Source organism: Vanacampus margaritifer, chromosome 11 (assembly GCF_051991255.1).
Source record: "Vanacampus margaritifer isolate UIUO_Vmar chromosome 11, RoL_Vmar_1.0, whole genome shotgun sequence".
NCBI classification, from domain to species: Eukaryota; Metazoa; Chordata; class Actinopteri; order Syngnathiformes; family Syngnathidae; genus Vanacampus; species Vanacampus margaritifer.
In genome coordinates, this window is record NC_135442.1 from 1,638,136 (window position 1) to 1,658,544 (window position 20,409).

General features: G+C 42.7%; 1 protein-coding gene across 3 annotated transcripts in view; it reads right to left on the minus strand.

Annotated features, from left to right (window-relative positions):
• col18a1a (collagen type XVIII alpha 1 chain a) overlaps nucleotides 1-20,409 on the minus strand; it is a 61,369-nt gene that overhangs the window by 17,783 nt on the left and 23,177 nt on the right. For 2 of the 3 annotated variants that reach the window (XM_077580595.1, XM_077580594.1), the window contains exons 1-3: nucleotides 10,064-10,552; nucleotides 2,602-3,143; nucleotides 410-493 (exon numbers count right to left, since the gene is read on the minus strand). In XM_077580595.1, coding sequence (XP_077436721.1) covers nucleotides 410-493; nucleotides 2,602-3,143; nucleotides 10,064-10,460 — 1,023 coding nt within the window. In that variant the 5' untranslated portion in view covers nucleotides 10,461-10,552. Of the gene's footprint in view, nucleotides 1-409; nucleotides 494-2,601; nucleotides 3,144-10,063; nucleotides 10,553-20,409 lie in introns of those variants that run through there. The other variant, XM_077580596.1, reaches the window with a different exon arrangement.

Genomic DNA, 20,409 nt, shown 5'->3' on the forward strand with positions numbered 1-20,409 from the left:
GGCATGTTTTTCTTCAACCACATTCAACGGTTGCATGCAGTGAGGCAAGACTCTCAAAAGCTACAAATGAGTGAGAAATGTGATCTCGCATGGACCAGATTAGCATATGTGCAGCCTAATAAACTATAATTAAAAAATAAAAAACTCAAAATGTTTCCAATTGTTTTGGTGCAAATACAAGTACGTATAAGTATATTTGGAAAAATCTCTCATTTATTGATGATTATCTTGTTGCAAAAAAAAACAATTTCAACAACATTATGAATCGGTTCAAACGTGTCTAAAAACTTTTGGGAGCATTTGATCACTTGTCCTCAATTCTAGCAAACTGCTTTCACTGGTATTTGCCAATAGTGACGATTGCATATGGAATATGATATGAGATGGCACATGAAATATTAATATTCACCATATCCGTGTCGTCGTCGTCCTCTTCGCATTGTCGCTCAGCGGCGCGGGGGTCTCCCACCACCCTCAGCTCGCTGATCACACCCTGGGAAGAAGACAAGACCACCCTTGATCAACACATCACAACAGAATGTCACAGAATGACTTTCAATAAAACAAACAAACAAAAAAAGAAAACCATGTCACACAGACTGCAAAAAAAAAAATTCAAGCATGGTCACATGTCCGCATGATGTGCTGCACATGTCATACGTCTATCGGTAATTAATGCTATAACTTGTGCTTGTGCAATGAGCATAGTATAAATTAAAAGAAAGACTTTTGAAATAATCCAGTGAAGAAAACTCAAATACATCCACAGTAACGGGCACATGAACGCGAAATTTACATGTCGTACAATCGAAAAACTGTTGGGTCAAAAATAACCCAAAAGGAACCAAGCCAATATTTTTGCTTTATTCATTTAAACAAAGAATTGGGTCCAATAAATAAACCTAAAAAAATTTTTTTTTTTAAATTGGGGTTTTCCGGGTCAAATGAATAACCCATAAAACAACCTATTTTCAGAGGACAACTGAAATGTGGTTATCTATTTAACCCAAAAAGTTGAGTCAAATGTATAACCCACAAACAACCTATTATGGGGGGACCAACCCAACATTTTGGGTTACTTATTTAAAACAAAATGTTGGGTCAAATGAATAACCCACAAAACAAACTTTTTTGGATTATTAATTTATTTATTTTACAAAACAACAATGTTTTGATTTTATACATTTAAGCCCAAAAGTTGGGTGGAAAGAGTACCCCAAAATCCAATGTTGGGGGTTTGTTTTGTGGCTTATTCACGTTTAAAAAACAACTTTTGGGTTGTTTCGTGTCAAGTTGGGTCGGTCCCTATTGACCCAATGGGGGTTATTTTTGACCCAACTTTTTGTGTGTATAATCAACGGCAAAAGCTCCTCTACCAACGTGTTCATTATACAAATAAAGTCAAATAAAATCTCATTTCATGAATGTAACAGCTTGTTTGCCACTCACAACCTAAATCGACAAAAGTACTGAACATGTACTGTAAATGCAACTTCCTTACATTTGGACTTTCCACGGAGCACTGCAGCAAAAGTGGGAATTGCTCGCCAAAAATATTTCTGTCTTCCAAGCAACAAAATCGAAACTCAAGTGGTTTTGAAAGAAGATAAATTATGTACGCGCTGCTTTAAGTGCTTTGGGTCCGATGGGAAGCGGAAATCTTTATTACTTTGGACACATTGAATAGTGCAAATATAGGTTGCTCTGTTTTTTGAATTTATCATCACTCCTTCAGTATTAGCAGACTCATTTTTTTTCACATATTTAGCCGCACAGAAGAAATAAATATTTTTTTAAAAACGGCAAAGAGTCCACAAGGAACATTGATTTAAAGTAAATCCCTTATTCATTTATTGCTAAGGTTTGACTTAGTTTAGCCCTGAACTTTTCAGAGGAAAGAACTTGAAGTGAACTTGCTGAAAGTCCACCTTTGGGTGCGAGCTTTCAGTAGCAAACTCCTTAACGAGCGAGTTGAGCCGATGCCAGGGTCAAATGAGGTGATTTGTTGCAGACAAAACCAAAGACGTCAATTCTATGCCCACGCTGAGGACCTCCAATTACTCGCAGACAACATTGGGGAGGCTGCTGTGCTGAGCTGGTTTACAAAAGTCGGATCAGGCTAATTTGAGCAATGAAATCAAATGAGTTATTCAGCTGCAATGTGTCACATGCTTGATGATGGACGTCAACCAGAAGTTGCTTCTGCTTCAAGATGATCGGCAAACATTCAGGGATGTGATGAGCCACTTTTGCGCTTACTGACTCGATTACAGTAGAAACAGAAGAACTCATATTGTTTATTTGCAAATTCACTTTTTTGTGTTTTCGTTATTCACGTGTTTATCATGTCTTTTTCGTCAAAGTGACTCGTGCTCTTGGGCACAAAGTTGATGGATCAACGCTAGCTCTAGCCTTCCTTGCTGTTCTAGTCCATTAACGCTGCGCCGCTACTTTTCCTCCTGCAGGGGGGCGTGTTGAGAGAATTTCAGGTGATCTCGATTACTCTAAAATATGATCAAATCATCTTATCCCAACCCATAGTGGGGGATTAGTGTACTTCATATTCCTAATCCCAGATTGCATAAAATTCTTTTGACATACCAGGAACTTGTTTGGATCAGGGCCTCCAGCCTGCCCAACAAAGACGCCGGCGCCAGCTTCCAGCACCATCTCATCAGGGGACCTTTCGATCCGCTGCACTTGAGGATCAATGTCGCAGTTCAGGTAGAACATAACCTTGTCATCCTTCACCGCGAGAGCAAAACGGGTCCAGGTGTCCCTCAAAGAGGGTACCGGGAACCTGGCGGCCTCGTACGACGTCTCGGAGTCGGGCTCCGTGTAGTACAAGATGACGTTCTGCTTTCCGCTCTGCACGGGTGACAGTTTGACGCCCACGTACATGATCTGCTGCTTGGCGTCCGTGACCGAGAAGATCACGCCGCCCCTATCCGACGTGGGTTTCAAGTTGAAGATGAGGGAAAAGTCCCGGTAGAACGGGCTGGGCAGGTGGGCGCGGGCCAACTGCCCCGTGTTGGCAGCGGGGCCAAACACGTAGCCGGGAGCGCCGTCAGGCCCATAAACTCGCGGGATGTCATCTGGAGGAGGATCCCCGATTAGATGCAGCAGGGAGACGCCGCCGGCTTCTAAAAGAAAGGAAAAAATGGACGTGAGAGCACAATTTGACAAACACAAAAGGCATGCTAAAAGGGAGGGCAGCATGGCAGGGCACAATGTTAGCATAGCTTTCACGAGCTGTTTGGTATTGTGGTGTAATCGATTGGGTCTGATGGAACTTCAGTATTTTATGATCATCGAAGCATTTTCAAACTCAACCAAACAAAGGTAAGGGAACACAATGCAGTTTTCCACTTCAAGACCAAGATCTCAGACCAGATCTCGCAGGGGAGGGGACGCGTAGTCTTCTATCAGCCAGATTTGAACATGCATCTACTGACTGCAAACCTTGCAAACGGAGGTCAATGACCTCATACTGAGACCACAGACATGATCTTCGTCAAGATATAACAAACTACCATAAAAACAAAACAAAAAAAGCCAATCCATCCAAGACGTGACCTTTCTTAATGAGAGATTGGCTGGGTGACCCTCGTTAGGATAGATACTGTCAGAGTTGGGGAATCCAGGTCCGGAAAGTAAAAACCCTGCCACAAATTGGCTTCAGCCGCCGCAGGTGCTTCAACACAACTGGCAGGTGGAGCATCTGTGGCTGAAAGTTGAACTATCTCAGGGTTTTTATTTTCCTGGACCTGGAATCGCCAACCCTGAGTACTGGTAATGGCATGGTTGGTTGGGAAAAAATATCTAAATGCTAGAATCATTTGAAGGATTAGAAAACTGATATTACATATTTTCATTGAATGTTGCCAGGAATTGCCTTAAAAGCGCAGGGCAGCGGTTTGAATTCAAAACTGAAGAGTTCAAACGCCTAATCTAGAAAACCTTATTGCAAAGGTCTTTCAAAGCAGTCTTGGATTGAATAACTAATTTAGTTCAAAAACAGATAAGTACAAACAACTTCAGATTTACTCTGTCTGCTAAATATTATGCTTTGTGAAGAAAAGTTCATAACAAGTGAGTGTACTCGAACTAAAACCCTTGAAGTAACATTTACATTCAATTTAAATGCACCATTAATTCTAGCCCTTCAAAAAGAGATCTTGCACAGCAAATTATCTTCTTTATTGCTGCTACCCTCAAGATCTTGACTTGAACCCCACCTGATTGCGACCAACATTGGCGAAAGCTTCCTCGTCGAATCGGCGAACCTGATCACTCGCTAACACCGATCTCACTCATGAGTTTTATGACACTATCATACTTTACGTTTAACGAGACCGTAGATATGTTTGAGGACGTACGTGACGAGTTCGCGATAACAAAGAATTGATGATGGCTGCAGTATAAAACCTTTATTTCCAATGAGTTTTACATTCTAGTGGTTTGGTTTTGAAGGGTGCAGAAATACAACATCGAACGTGGCTTTATTTTTGTCTAAATGACGCTTGTCGGTGTTTGTGTTTGAACTTTTCAACTCAATCAAACAAACCCAGAAGATCTTAGATCTAAGTCTTATGGAAGCCAGGCTCATTTGGTCTCAAGAAAATGTCGCGCTTTTATCTGACATCCCGAGTCCATTTTTTGTGAAAACACGTTACCTCGAGTCTAAAGTCAGTAAATCCCCTGATTTGGTGCAACATCTTGTGAATGACAGTGCGCCATTGTTCACAGTCCATCAGCCGGGCCCCTCGCACCTATGACCTCATTCCTCCATCTCCCTGGGTGACTGACTGACAGACTGGTGACTTAGTACATGATAAATGAAGCAGGCTTAAGCCAACAAAACATTTACAGAACACGGTGTGGATGTGTCTGACATCCCACTTCAGACAAACTCGTACGACGTATCACAAACAGTGACGCATCCCAGTGTTTTTGCAGACCGCGCCGTTACCCAACACCACTTGAAGTTTCTCACTCTTTGAAGACAAGCTTTGGTTTACCGCCCGGCGATTGGCGTTCAAGCTGCATTGGCGGGTTCAAAGCCGCCCCGCCGTCGTGAGTGCTGGAGATCTGCGGAGCGTGTTTGTTGAGATCCTAAACACACAAGGTGTCTGGCCCGAGCCGGGGGTCCCGCTTTGTGCTCAACAACCCTCGGCATAAGTCAGAATCCTCTCACATGCGGTTCCAAAAGCAAACTTTTGAATCGCCGCTGACAAAGAACCAAGTTAAGCCTTAACAGGACGACAATCAACCTCTTTACACTATTATTAAGTTAGACCGTTTGTTCTTCTATGGTACTAAAATTTGATGGCCTTTCTAAAGATCTCTTTAGAACGCAGCAACAAATAAGATCATTGATGAATTTACAGAACAAGGAAAGATCCAAACACATTTTTGCCCAAAAGATTTCTTCCACACATTTCTGAATCATTCGCCAGACTTTCTCTTGAAATGCGAGTGCAGGATCGAAGCATCGCAGAACCCTTCATTAGTCGAGGATCTCACCTTTTCAAAACAGGTGTGTGTGGATCGCTCTTTGACTACTTTCAAGACAGGAAGACTCTTCATAGAAGATTTAGAGTTGCGGCTAAGGCCCTGTTCACACGGAAGCAAAGCCGACTTTGTTCCTCAAAAGAATCTTGTACACAGAAACGTCTCAAGACTTGCGTGTGTCCAAAAGAAGACGCTGAGGATGTTTAAGGGATGTCATGTATATGCCGAGCCTGGAGTGGCGCTGTAGCGCCGCCACGGGGCGTTAACGGAAAGCGTAGAAGAAGAATCAGTGAAGAAGACGAACCGCTGATCGGAATAGCCGATAGGTCAAGATTTTTTGAAGCCGCGAGGCTGCCATATTACTCCTCCCAAGAAACATTCATCAGCATACGATCCTATACCTTTACAGTATCAAAATATATACGTAGTATATACAGATCAGTGAGACAAGCACAGGAGAAGAGACAATGGCGGATGATTACAGTACAACAACATCACTTAAAATGTTTTGCTGTAAAAGCTAAGGAGGTTGCGCAATACGACTACGACACGGCTATCTGTGATATTAAAATTGCCACGTATACAGGAGTAACTATCCATTCAGGCATGTAAACAGTTTATCCCGATTGGACTTTGACCTTAACTCAAATATCGATGGCATGTAAACGTAGTCACTGACAAAGCACTGATTTAACATTTGAGCTTCTTGGAAGCAAACTTACAAAACGAAGCAAAACGAAGCAAACGTATCAATCAGGGCATACAAAAGAAAACCCCCCAAAAGGAATTTAAAAAAATCGATAACATGTTAGTGCTAAGTGTGAATGTGTATGATGTAATAAATGAGAAAATGAGTGTTGCCAGTGTGTTCAAAGCCCTCCAGGCATCAGAAAGATTTACTGCTATTAATAGCTAACATTGGTTAAACAGAAGACCGGCTCATAAACAAGATGAGACAAAACGATAAGTTATACATCTGCTTGAATTTGTTTACACAGACCACATCTATGCCAACACCATCAGAGGCATGTGGATTCTTCCAAGAAGCGAGCGTTTCATCCCAACATTGTAAAGAGAAACTGCAGTCCAAAAATCGTCCAAAAGATGCACATTAAAAGTTCAAGCAAGATTTTGCAGGGAAATAACTTGACTTGCTCAACGGCCTTCACGTCTCACAGGATGTTTTCCTGCTTCTTTGGCATGTTTTTGTACCAGGGTAGGCCACATAGCCGACCCTGCACACACAAACAAAACCATTAGCATTTTAACTGCATTCTCTAGAACCTTTGTTGATGACTGCCCAAGGTCACTGAATGGACCAGCGCCAGGTTTATGGCGCTCGTTTGTCTTGCCGATCGCGCCTCTTCCTATTCTGACAACATTCCGAGATGAGGCTCCACCATTGTGACTCGCCGCTAAAGAAAAGATGGACGCGGTGTGAGAATGTTTAAATCCAGCTCTGGGCTTGTGAATATTCCACAGGAAAACCTTCAATCCTCTGGGAAGTCACCATTTGACAGACTTTGTGTTGACACACTTTAAAATGTCCCACAGTTGGGCTGACAAAGGCAATCATCCTTTCACGCGCAATACAAAAAGATCAGTTTCACAAAGTTCAAAGTTAAACATGTGTTGGTTGTTAACCAGTTGATTTATAAGTGAAATAAAGGCAACCCTCAAAGCAATCAAATGTGCAGTTCTCAATACGACAGGCACAAAAATGCTGTTTACTGTTAAGATTTCCAAGAGACCAAACTTTGCAATGAGGAAAATTGTTCAGTCTCAACTTTTACTCCCAGGAAGAACACATCAACCCCCCCCCCCCACCAACCCCCCCCCCAACCCCCCCAGGATAACAGGATATATATGTTTGGGGTTGGTGGGGGGATCCTTAAGCAAACAACATCCTCAGTTCTCGTATGACACCAACACGAACCCTGAGGTCCGATTCGTTTCTAGCGGCAAAAAGTTGGTCGACTGAGTTTAAAAGGCAAGATACATTTTTTCGATTAAGAAAAATGAACATGTACCGCGAGACCAAGGTATGAGCAACTTTCTATCTTTCAAGCACACAAGTAAACCATATGCAATAAAAGGCTCATGTTATGCAAACATCCTGTTTTACGAACCCCTCAGTGATCACATTTACAGAATGCTTACATGTATATATATATAAACATATGTCTGAATCTGCAGACTGACTGTTGAGAATATATTGGTGCTTATTAGTTGTTCACCCTACAGGGGTAAGCCTATCTGGTCACATTCTTACATGATAGGCTATAATTAAATGATGTTGTGGTAGGTGGTTATTAAGGCCCAAAAGCTGAAACCTCAGATGGGAGCTCCTGATAGTATAAAAACGTACATTTCAAATGGGTTGTTTCCGTCTTCTGAAGAATGCATATTGGTGATCTCAGTCATCAATGACTTTGACAGATCTTTCTGACAACCGCAACATTTATTGTGAAACTTGAGCTCGCGTCAAGACTGCGCAGCATCTTTATGAAGAAGTAACCGAGCACTCGGGCTGTCAGCAGAACAAGCTGTCAGAAAGATACTGACGCTAGAAAAAGACCTACTTGAACGCTCACTGATATTTCGTAAAGGGGGAGGTCGGGGGTTAGAGCTAATTCAGTTGAATGAGTGCTACATGATTTTCATCTGGGGCAGGGACAAATTTCTGTGGTCAACACAAAAATCAAAACTATTAATGAATACTTTTAAAACCATATTTGTAATGCCCAGTTGCGAAATGACACGAGACCCACCTGGCTTATGTGAAACGCAATATTAAAATGTTCTTTACTTTGAAGCTAGTCTAGTGCTCAAAAGTCAAGTGTTATGTGTAGAGTCGTCCTTATCACAGTCGGACATTTCCAGGAAAATGGGTGGAATCGATGGAATAATCGAGAGGATAATCGATTAAAAAAAAAATAATCGTTTGTAACAGCCCTACTTTCATCCAGCAGATACGTATATCAAATTTGGTTAAGAAGAATATTGCTATCAATCAATTTAACTCCCCAAAACATTTGACATTCCCATGCCATAAACAACAGAGTTATATGACAAAAAGTTGCTGTCGATGAACCCAGACTTCAAATGTTAACAAAGCAGGATCACTTTGAAATAGCCAAAGGTACCATCAGCTGCACTATGAATTTGGGGTACAAGAATTACATCCAACAAAATGCTTCTATCATGCATGAACATCTTTTGTCGCTACCTAGACATACATTTGTATATCATATGTCATGTGTAACGATGACGTCAAATGTGATTGAAATGGACAAGGGAAGCCAATACATGCAACAGATTACGTGTTGGAAGGCACATGCTGTTAAGGAACGAGCACCCCATCAACAGCAATGCATGCTTGATTGTCTTCAGAGTAATATTCCACGAGGTGCGGGGTGAGGATGTGGGAAACTGCTGGAGATTGGGTTTGAACTGGGGAGGTGAGGGATTTGAAAAGTGGTACCTTTCCAATTAAAAAACGATAAGCACTGATACCCCTCCTCCTCCTCTTCCGGCAGTTGGTGGCACTCCACGGGTAGGCGTCTCTCGTCCAGGAGCGTCCAGCAACTGTCCCTTACGCCTTCACAAAAGCTTCGGCAAGGCAACGCCGTCGTGGGAGAGCCGCACTTTGGGAGCAACAGAAGACAGAAGAACTTCTCCAAACCGCGGTGGCACTTTGACCTCAACAACCACGCCCAGTCATTTAGGAGTACTTGGATTTGGTCCAGACTGGTCAGGTTGAGACGATTGGGGACAACAAACCTTTTGCCAATCATCGATGAACAAAATGGAAGCGCAGTATCCGCTAATAAGCAATGCGGGCTTTTACTAATAAGATCTGGTTTTGCAAATGTGTCGTCTCCTTTTGCTGTTGTCCAACTATCAGCAGTTGCATTTTTGTTTTGGCGGAGTTTTAACTGACTTTCCGATGTTTGTGTTAAGTTATGGCTCGGTGAGGCAGCCTGGCTTGGAGGTGACGCCGGATTATCGAGTCCATCATCGATATCTGCTTGTGTATTAAACACGCCGGGAGTTTCTAATGTTGAAAATGTCATCTGGTGATGGTTGATGTCAACGTCAGAGTCTTCTTCATGTGATGGAGAAACTTCCACTTGTTGCTTGTCCTCAGGTACCCACACAGTTCCCGAAGAATTGATATTTTTGAGTAAATATGCTAAGGTAGCCGATTCATGAGACGGATCTGTCAAGCGTTCAGATGGACTCAAATGAAAGACAACCCTAGAAAGATGATTGCTTCCTTCATTTCCACTACTGCTACTTTTCCTACTAGCAATTTTTTGAAACTTTGGATCATTCATTTGAGAAAGTACACCGTCCCTACTGCCAAACCCGTGACGATACCTCGGAATGAACGAATTTGGGTGGTTTCCCACAAAAGATCCCTCACTAATTTCCTCTTTTTTTGCAAATTCAGACAAAATAGCAGAATGAGATTGTCCAAATCTAGACCCAACTTCTGAAACATTGTCTGTCAAACCTTCACGATGAGATCGGCCAGGACTCGTACCTTTTTGTGAAGATGTTTCATGGTCAGGTTTACTTGTGCTTGGTGAAATCTCAGTTGTGGCTTTGGCTGACGGATGCTCAAGCGCCGCCGTAGGCGTGACCGTAAGCAGTTGAAGAGCTTGGGTCGTCCCCTGCCGAGTCCGCTCAGCACTTTGCTGACCACGTCTGTCCTCAATGACCTCCGCCTCAGCACTTGGAATACCCTCGGTTGGAATGTCCCCGCTACCCGTGGGACTGCCAGACCCCTCGTGATCCGCTAGTGGGGCCGGAGTGGTGGTCCCGGTCCAGGGCCAAAACCAAGCATCAGAGCAGACCACACACAGGGTCAAGAAAAACAAAATGTCACAACGGCTCCTCATCTTGGTGACGCTGTTGAGCGCATCCACCTGTTTGCTCATCAGACTCCCTGAGTGAACTGTGACATGTCCTGGCAGCCACGACCCTCCACACACACACACGCAAGTACACACACAAGTACACACGCCCCGCAGTCTCTATTCACACACTAGTCTGCAGCCAAGACGAGTGAAGCGAGCGCCCCATTGAAGATAGTGGAGGGGGGAGCGAGCAGGAGGAGTTGCGCTCCTTATTGGCTGCCCACATCATATTTCCTCTGGCAACTCCTCCTTCTTTTGTCAAAGCAATGAAAAGTGAGCTCTTCCGCTGACCGACACCTTGGAATTATGGAAGCCTTTCTTCGTGCAATACTGATGCTTTCAGTTCTTAACGCAAAGGGGGCACCCGTCCCCCTTGACGGCCTTTCTTGAAAGCTAGACAAGACTTCAGAGAACGCTCATTGTTCACATTTTGTTGGAGTTTTACGTACAAAACCGTCAAGAGGTCTGCGTGATCCGGCGCCGCTCAAGTTTGAAGTGCTCTGATGTCACATGGTAAACCCGGCCCTGACTTTCTTGTCCGGACTGGTTTCTCATCCAGCCATTTGGGATGAGTTGACAGAGACCCTCAACATCGGTTCCAACCATCTTAAGCTTCTTTCAGCAAACGTTTCCATCCAAATAAATACAGGTTGCAATTGTGAGCTATCAGACGCAAACGTTGACGTGAACGAGCGTATAAAAAAAAAGGGCCGTCAGATTACAACAGACTCGGCTATCAACATTTGTCATTGAAATGTCTTCTTTACTACATGTTTCATCTTGGGTACAAATTTGGAACTCCATTGTGTATCAAGTGTCTGGACTTTGATGCTTGAATTAATAAAAGTCTGCACATCTTCTAGATTTCAGCCTGGAATCAATCGCGATCATAATTAAGATTATTTGTCTTGGTTTCATTTCTTGCCAGGCCCCCACAAAAAAACGAGTTTGCTTTTTAAATCACATGATCAGGCTTTTTTCTTTTTCCCAATTTGAATACTTGAAAGGAATCATAAGACAACATTCTATTCAGCAAGGAAACAGTTATTTAATCTTGTGTGCGGCATTCTGTCACAAAATTCTATTTGCAGTTTAAAATAGATTCGAGACGCGCCACATTAGCATAACCAAGCCATTGTCTACTCCAAAAGTGTCAAAATGGTGATTTGGGCCTCAACAAATGGTGGCCTTGAAATGTAGCCAATCTTGATTGCCAGAAGCTGAGACAAAACAGACACTCCGCATCAACTTTTCCTGTAGCCAGACTCAATGAACCAGATCATCGTTTGTCAGTGTGTAACCGCAGGTGCAACGAGCTAATAAACCTTTAGGTAATAAAAACAGCATGCTGCCTGCTTGCTAATGATTAGCCTAAAACTAAAGAAATCCCCAAATTCCTTTGCTTCACATGCATGAATACTACACAGGCTTGCTTAATGCTGAACTTGCTATCGTGTCCTTAAGTGCAGTAATCCAAACATCCTTTTGGGCTTTCTGTGCCACCAGCAAGCAGGCCTTTACTAGCAATTAGTCATTCATGACTTAAGATCTCTAAATAATTGTGATACTAACCAAGAGTCGCCACAAACATACTTGCCAAATTCGTGCCGTCGCACTACAGCACCTCGTTCTAATAATAGAGCAGAATTTCAAGGCTGAGAAGTTGTGGAGCAGCAATTGTCCATATTAGGCCGCATCATAACATTGGAGATATTTTTGTTCAAGGTGTGCCGAAAGGCTGCAAACTAGTTTGGATGAGTAGCAATCCTCTATTTTCACACGTTTCAAAAAGCACTCAGAAATGAACGTTGAAAGCTGTTTTGGGGGTTATTCAACTTTTTGGGTTCATTGAAATGAGTAAAAAATGAACCCACACAACTTTTTGAGTTATTTTACTAAAAAAATGTCAAATTATATAAATAACCCACAAAGCAAACCAAGAATTTCATATTATAATAAAATATATAATAAACATATGAAATTGTTTTAGCCCAATTATTATTATTTTTTGCTTCAATGCAATGGACATGATGCTGCTCCTTCAGGAGAGCGCACCTGAGCCACCTGAGGACTGTATAATAAAAATGGCTATAGGAGACGGTCTCAGCACATTAGTATGCCCAGCAATATTCGTTGTTCTTCGCAGAGGATAAAAATATGTGCCTGTGAGTGCTGTTAAATAATCTGTCTACAACTAAATGCAAAAAAAAAAAGAAAAAAAAAGGCCTCATTTTTTGAAAAACTTTGAGTCACTCGTATCTCAAGGCTGCACCATACTCGGTAGAATATTTATTTGACAAGATGTGCTGCTGAAATTATACTTGACGATTAAGTTTTGGATACATTCTTTTGAGCAGCGCTCGGAAAACACCGACAGATTGCGATAAAAGAAGCCCTCAGTCCGACACCCCTTTTAAGTCTGCCACTGAGTACAAAGTGCCAAGTAATTACAACAGCACAAGCGGAGGATTTCCTGTTTTGGAGAGCGCCATTTGGGATTGAAAGAGGTAATTGCAGCCCAAACACTTGAAAGTCTAAGCGAGAATGAGACAATGTTTTACTGTCCTCCATCAGCCCCCCCCCCCACCCCAACCACCCCCCCTCCCATGCCAAACATTAAACAGGGGGGGGTTGTCATGCCTCAGTGAGAGTTGGGCTAAAATGTAATTGCTTCATGTGCCAGCATGTCGCATCGGTTCGAGAATGACTTCTTTCCCATGGACCTTCTTGCAATCCAGTTGAAATGCTGAGGGCCTGCTGAGTGGGGGTGGGGGGGTGGGGGGGCGTCTTCCACCTGCGCTTTCAAGGGCTTTGCTAAAGTCAACAGACAAAAACGTGCTTGGTTTTATAAGCATCACGTCTCAATCGTATGAGGCCGCTTTGAGCACCTCACGTTGTTGACATGAAAAGTTTGTGACGTTCTGGAGATGCTCGAGCAAAGAATCAAATGAAATTCCAAGCGTCCTCGATGTCTGTCCTCACAATCGCCAGACAAAAGAATGAAACTTAAGACCTGGAATGAGTCTGCCAGCTCAGACCTTCAACAGGAATGAAAGACTGGCTAATTACAACAAACAACAGAAGCTCACTGATATCATCCAGCCGAGGTCAAGGACAAGGTCACGCCGTCTCATCTGTCTATTCCATGCTGTCATTTGGGTATTACATTTCACGTGCACAGTTCACATGGAAAAAGATCAATCGCAGGACATTTTGGATTGTTTGTACTTTATGTAAATAGTTGGGTCTATGGACTGCCTGCCCACCAAGAACTTGCATGTCGGGGGGTCGAATGCGGATAGCAAGCATCATTTTTCAAGTCAAAAAAATGTTTGTTTTTTGTTTTTTTAACTGTTGTTGCTAATTTTGTCCACTAGAGGTTGTACGGATGACCAATTAAATGCCATTCTGAAATTGATCCAATTGCTCCTTGGTCGTTCTATCTCAAAACACCCAAGCAGATTTAGATTTGAATGAAACTTGGTGTACTTATTGATAGTGAAGACATAACACTAAATATCACATTTTAAGGTCAATCGGAGGAATTTTTACAATTTTGGGGGCGTGGCCAATTTTTTTTCTGTATACACTTGCAGGGCAGGGGGACAAACTGCAACCTATTTCTGAATAGTTTACACTTTAGTTTGTGCGGTCTGATGAGTCAGTGATTTCCAGATGAATGTGAAAATGGATGTACATTTAAAAAAAATATATAAAATGTACATAGTATATAGATCCACTGTTTTTGTTAAGACATTTCAGATTGATTTGCAACAACATTTCATAATCGATTAATGTGAATATTTTCCAACTGCAAATGTGATTAATTGCACCAAAATCGCCTCAATTGGAATCGCCTTTTTGGGGGGGGGGGCACTTAGGCCACCAATATTCTGATCCGGCCCACTTGGGATCCAAGCGAATGTAGCCCCTGAACTCAAATAAGCCTCAACCCCCCCCCCCCCCGCCACGCTTGCATTGCAGCTGTACAACGCTCATTTGGGGTTCTGCCCTCAGCAAGAAGTCTAACTGCTGTCCAAACAGAGACGTTTGAACCCAGACCGAGGTTACGCAGATTGAAAATACAAAAACGTTTGGTGTCAAATCTCTGAGGCACTTCATCCACGAGGCTTCAGGGCAACCCCACGACCTCCCCTGGCCTCAACCCCCTGCAACGTCACCGGTGTTATTCCAGCAAGCGAGGGTCATCGACCTGTGGCCGCGAGTCACCATCTTCGGCGGTTTTACGAGCTCCGAGGCGCTCGGCTTTGCACGAGCAGACACTCGAGCGTGCGCACATATGGCCCAAATGCTCGCGTGTACGCACGGACACGCACGCAAACAAAAGTCCAACTGGGATCGCGCAGCCTGTCACAGCTGAGGCGCAGAGTAAACACACGCCAGCTTTTTGGAGCATACGCTTGAAACGCAAAGCGTCGCTCGCCCGCCTGCGCTCCAGACGTGCGACGTGCTCCAAAATTGTGTTTCATACGCCATCAGTGCATAAAAAAAGACTCATTTGGAAGAGATTCATGTGTCTGCTAGTCAAATTCTTTTCATCCGATTCATAATATTCGAAAGGATTAGTTGCACGCATCTTTGCGTTCCCAATTCACGACAGGTCCGGTTTTATACATTGCCAAAAATGGATGAAAAAAAAAAAAAGTGGGAGGAGCCGCCACATGAATCCACCAGGAAGACGCGTCGTCTCCGATTGCGGCAGTGAAAGCTAAGCAGTGGCCAAGTTGATTGACTCACGTTTGTTGATTTTGTTTTTGGTCAGATTTGGGTTGTCATGTTTTTTCCTGTGTCCCTGTTATCATCGTCTGTCTTGTCACGCTTTATCACGTATATTTTGGATATCTCTATGAGGTGTTTGACCCGCAAGGTAACCAGAGGGTTCAAAACGCGGGGTCAATTCAAGCAGGCATACAATAAGTAGCGGTGCCGTCCAGCAGTGGAGCAACCAAGCATTTAAATGAAGTCTAGAAAAGCTCCATGAGTGAGTGAATGTGTGTCACAAAGAGCGCTGGTGGGGGGGGGGGGGGGGGATTGGGGGGGGGGAGGCGGCCAGGAGAATTCAGCAGAGTTCAGCGGGTCGTGGCTATCAGGCTGGGCAAGGAAGGAGATTTCTCACAGCGGCTTTGCATGATCCTGCTGACAGTGCATGCATCCTGCTCCAACAGTAGAAACGCTGCTAATTTGAAGATTGGAACGATATCGGCAAACTTTACCAATATTGTGATAATCACGCTTTATAACCAAACCGCAACACCACTTATTGCGATTTGACGCTATAGAAATAAAACGGATTTATTGTGTATTATTATTATTATTATTAAAGTAGTACAGAGGGTGGCTCGACTTCACAAACATGAATACAACTTTTATGTTTGGCTATTATCCCCCCCCCATATTAATACACTGTAAAAGCAGTGGTCAAAAATAAGCCAACTATGGGTAAAAAAAATTAAGCCGATCCTCTTCTTGGGTCGATTTGACCAACTTTGAGTCGAGAAAATGGGTCTTTCAGCGTAAAACAATTCATAAATATTGGTCAGATCCTTTACTTGGCTCAAAAAATGGGGTCATTTTGTATAAAACAAGCCAGAAAGTTGGGGCAAATTGGCCCATCCCATAAAGTGGATCGGGCGATTTTTGATCCATAATTGGGTTACTTTTATCCCCACTGTTTGTGTACGATTGATTTAGCTTCCTAATTAGTTTTCACTTTTCTTGGAGCCATATCGAGGGGAAATTTAGAGCAAAAATAAATAAATACTTAAAATGTGTGACGCATGATGGAGCCAGTGATTGATTATACAGTGTGAGAAAAAGCTCAACTGGGCCTTCAATGGCCACACCAAGACTGCTTGTGGACAGCAAATTTTTTTTTGAAAAAACGTTTTTCAATCAGGTTTGTAAAATGAGGTTGCATTGTATTTTCTTGAATGGGTGATTAAACCTGTGCTGTGCAGTTATTCAAATGAGCCCCCTAGCTCGATCCCCGGGTGCTCGTTGACCTGCTAGGGAGTTCGTTAGTTAGCATAAGGGGCTAAAGCCAAACTGTGGCAGGGTTTTTACTTTCCGGACCCGGATTTGCCACCTCTGCAAATGACGGCGATTGTGTATTTTTATTTCCTGACACAAACATAAGAGTAGTTTCAACTAATCGGTGAATAAAAATGAACCCTAAACAACTTCTTGCAGACGACTGCCACATGACTCATTAGCCGGTTTCCTGGGGCATTGCCCTCGGAATCCGCTAAACTCAGCCTTTGGGGCGTTTTCCCTGAATAATCAAGCGTCCTGTTGGAAAGAGACAGAACCCCGCAGGGTTCCCCCCACAGTCCTGCTCAGACAAGCAGCAACAGCCTGGCTGTCAGCGTGAATAAGACACATTCCACAACAACAGAAGAATATGAGGCCTGCGGTGCCCCGGCAGCAGTTACGGTACAGGAAAGAGCGAGGGGGGGCCGCGTGGGCTTCCAAGGATCATGTATTCATCTCATGCATTATCAGGAGGCATGATATGAAAAATGAACTCTTTAATAGTATAGTGTTGGGCCTCTGGAGTGTCTGCTCACCTGTCAAGTGTTAAATTAGAAACAACTCTGCTTATTTCAGAAAATTTTGCAGAAATACGTCACAACTTGACAAATTTACATGAGAACTTAACACTGAGTTTCACCGCCCAGGACCGGGAGCAGGGGTTTGTTTGGGAGCTATGGTTCGCCGAATTTGGACACTTGCTGCAAAAAGGGGCGTGGCCACTTTCTTTTGAACCCTCAATTCTCAGGAACTACAGGGCCAATCTTCACAAAACAGTTATTGTTGGATTCAACAAGCATTCCAAATATGCATATTTTAATTTGACCGCTATAATTTGACCTTGAAATTGACCTCGTGAGCCACCTTACCAAACGTTTCATGAAATGTAATCTCCCACATGTGCTCTAAAACATATTTATGTTCCAGAGATGGAAAATTTCTGAATGAATGTCTGAGGGTACGGAAAGCAAGGCGGCCGCGCCCGTTTTTTGCCCAAAAAGTCACAATTCTGCAGGCTTCTAATCCTCGACACCAATTGACCTCAAATTTGAAATGTATTGTTGTGCCATCACTATCAACAAGTACACCAAGTTTTAATTAGCCTCTGTTTGGTTTAATAATAAGAACTTTCTTTTTTCTCAACATATCCCCTCGACTCTTTCGGGGAACTCCTTCTCATATGGAGTGAAGTTCCAGTTGAAGATTTCCTCAATTAGATGGTATAGAATCAGGGTTCTCCACGTCAAGCCGTCAACGTAACCTTCCAAACGGGGCCACTTATCCGTAAAAACTCAACTTCAATAGCGCAAATGGAGCATTATTGGAGAGAAGAAGAATAGGCTGTAATATAGTCATTAATTGTTTTTTTTTAATTTGTCGTGGTGGGGTTTAGAGGCATTCGAAGTGCTCATTCCATCTTTTTTATTTTTTATTTTATTTTAGAAAAAATGTCAGCCACTCATCAAGTTGCTACATGCACGCACGACCGGAATACCAAATCACTGACGGTGAACTCATTCCACATACATGATAGCGGCCCTTGTTTTATAGGCATTCACAAAGAATGTCCACCCGTGTCATCATTTCCAACACAACAGTGGGCCTGTCTCGGGAAAACGTACATTTCAACAATGGCAGCTGAAGACAAAAGTTGACTGAGTCAAGTACGGAACATGACAGGAGGATGTTTGCCTAAGCAACGCCTGCCGGCTTTCAGACAAATGACGGCCAAGCGCGCTGTTGGTCGGACTCGTCGCAGTGTTAACAGCTGTTTTCAAGTCATGCTGCAAATGAAAAGAAATATTCCACTTTCACGCAGAGGCCCGCCGTGACCACATTGTGAGGAATGCTGCCATTTGCAATAGCATCGTAGGAAGTAAAAATGGCAAAAAAGAATCCTCGTCCAACATGTCACGTGAAGTGCAGAGTTCGGACCCAAATGCAGACAAGATATGGTTGCTGGGAAACAGAGTCTTTATGTACAAAAATACAAAGTAGCAACAGAAAGTAGAGCTGGATTCAAATTGCCTCGAAGAAAACCCTTGACGGAGAAACATTGACTAACAAAGCTGTCTAGACGCAGAAACTCTAGTTAAGGTAAGGCACAAGTCTATATGACAGAATATGAAAGACTGACAGAGGACCTTAGAAATGGACAACTTCATCACCACCATTATTATCACAAGGGACAAATAAGGACCATAACCTCACAATAGCTCCATGAGCCAACCCGAAACACACTCATGACACAATCTTAAATATCATCATGATTTTTTTTGTTTTGAAGCATCCGTACCAAGCTACTAACTAACTCAAATAATCAGCCAGACGTATTCACGGGCACGGGTGGGCAATCTACGGCCCACACGCCACATACTGTAAATATGACCCGGCCCATGTGTCAGTTTTAAAAATCAAACATGGCCTTAAGGCAAGTCAACTTGTGTCACAGTGTGCGGCAAAGTATCCACGTTCATGTCATTGGTCTGAAAATGATGCTATTGCTACAAATAACCTGTCTTTGTTCATCTATCTATGCCAGCTATGTATAGTGACATGCAGAACAATGAAATGTTATCCCACAAGATGACAGAATATGGTACAATAAATCTGTGTTTAAAACATTTATTCAACCAAACACGTCCATATTCCACACACAATATGTCAATGTAAAACTAAATTGAGAGCAGATCATCATTATTTCAGGACAGTATAAATTTTTTTTTTTATATATATTTGAGTTCGATAATATGGTTTGACATTTTTCTAATGTGAAATGGATGCCTCGGCTCAGGAAAAAAATGGAAACACTTGAACCACAAAGGCAGATTGATGCTTATAGTACTGTGGGGAAATGCCGCCCTCTGCTGTTCAAAAACAAATACAACATCACAAATTGACCAAGTCTAAAATGATCAATACTATTCTGAAACAAGGGATTCAGACCCTCCAAAAAAGGTCCATAAACACCTAATATATTAGATTAAACTCAAAACACTTTCAAACTCATTGTACAATATTACATTACATTACAAAAAAATGGCAAAAACATACACATGGTGAAGCTGCCACAAAAAAACCATCCAGCACAACCACAGTTGAAATGGTAGTTTTTTTTTTTTAAACGTAAAAATGACAAATTGTTAAAGCAGCAGCAGCAGCAGCAGCGTATGCTACACTACCTGACGCTATCTCACATCTTTGCTGTTGGCTGCATGTCAAAGACAAATTTATACAGGTGGCAGTCTCCAAACAAAAACACACCTGGTGAAAATCAAACACCAGGTCCCAAAAAGGCTTGTCAACGCCAAGCAGCAGCTCGTGGGAGATAAAGCGTTTTGCGGGAACGGCGATAAGATACAAAAAGGACATCAGGGACCTCCTCTGTTGCGTTCAGAGGAAACGTGTTGGCGAGCGCCGTCAAGATAAATAGATGACACTGTATGTCCTGTCAAAGTGGTGGTCCGGCCTACAGCGAGGCTGTCAGCTCGCACCTGCGTGATGATGTCACAGCACAAAGGAAAGCACAAACACGTGTGCCGCAGGTATTAGCTTTCCTCATTTGACAGGTTAAGTCCTTCAAAGGTCCTTCATAGCTGACGTTCCGTCTCATGTGAAATGACACCGTTTGAAGTAGGCCGAAAGCCTCTTTTACCAAAAGCGCTCACATTTTAAACATAAAACATGAGAATATCTATAGAACTGTACTCAGTAGAGCCAAGACTGAGAGGAAATCCAATATTCGTAAATAGGCTCAACAAAAATCGGAAATTTGTTTCCTGAAAAAAAAAAAAAAATCCAAAAACAGTTGAGTTGGCTCATGTACATATTCCTGAATGTGTCTCATGAAAAGAAAAGAAAAAGAAAGGAAAAAAAGAAAAAAAATTGAAAGGTTAAAAAAAAAGGTGAAAATAATACA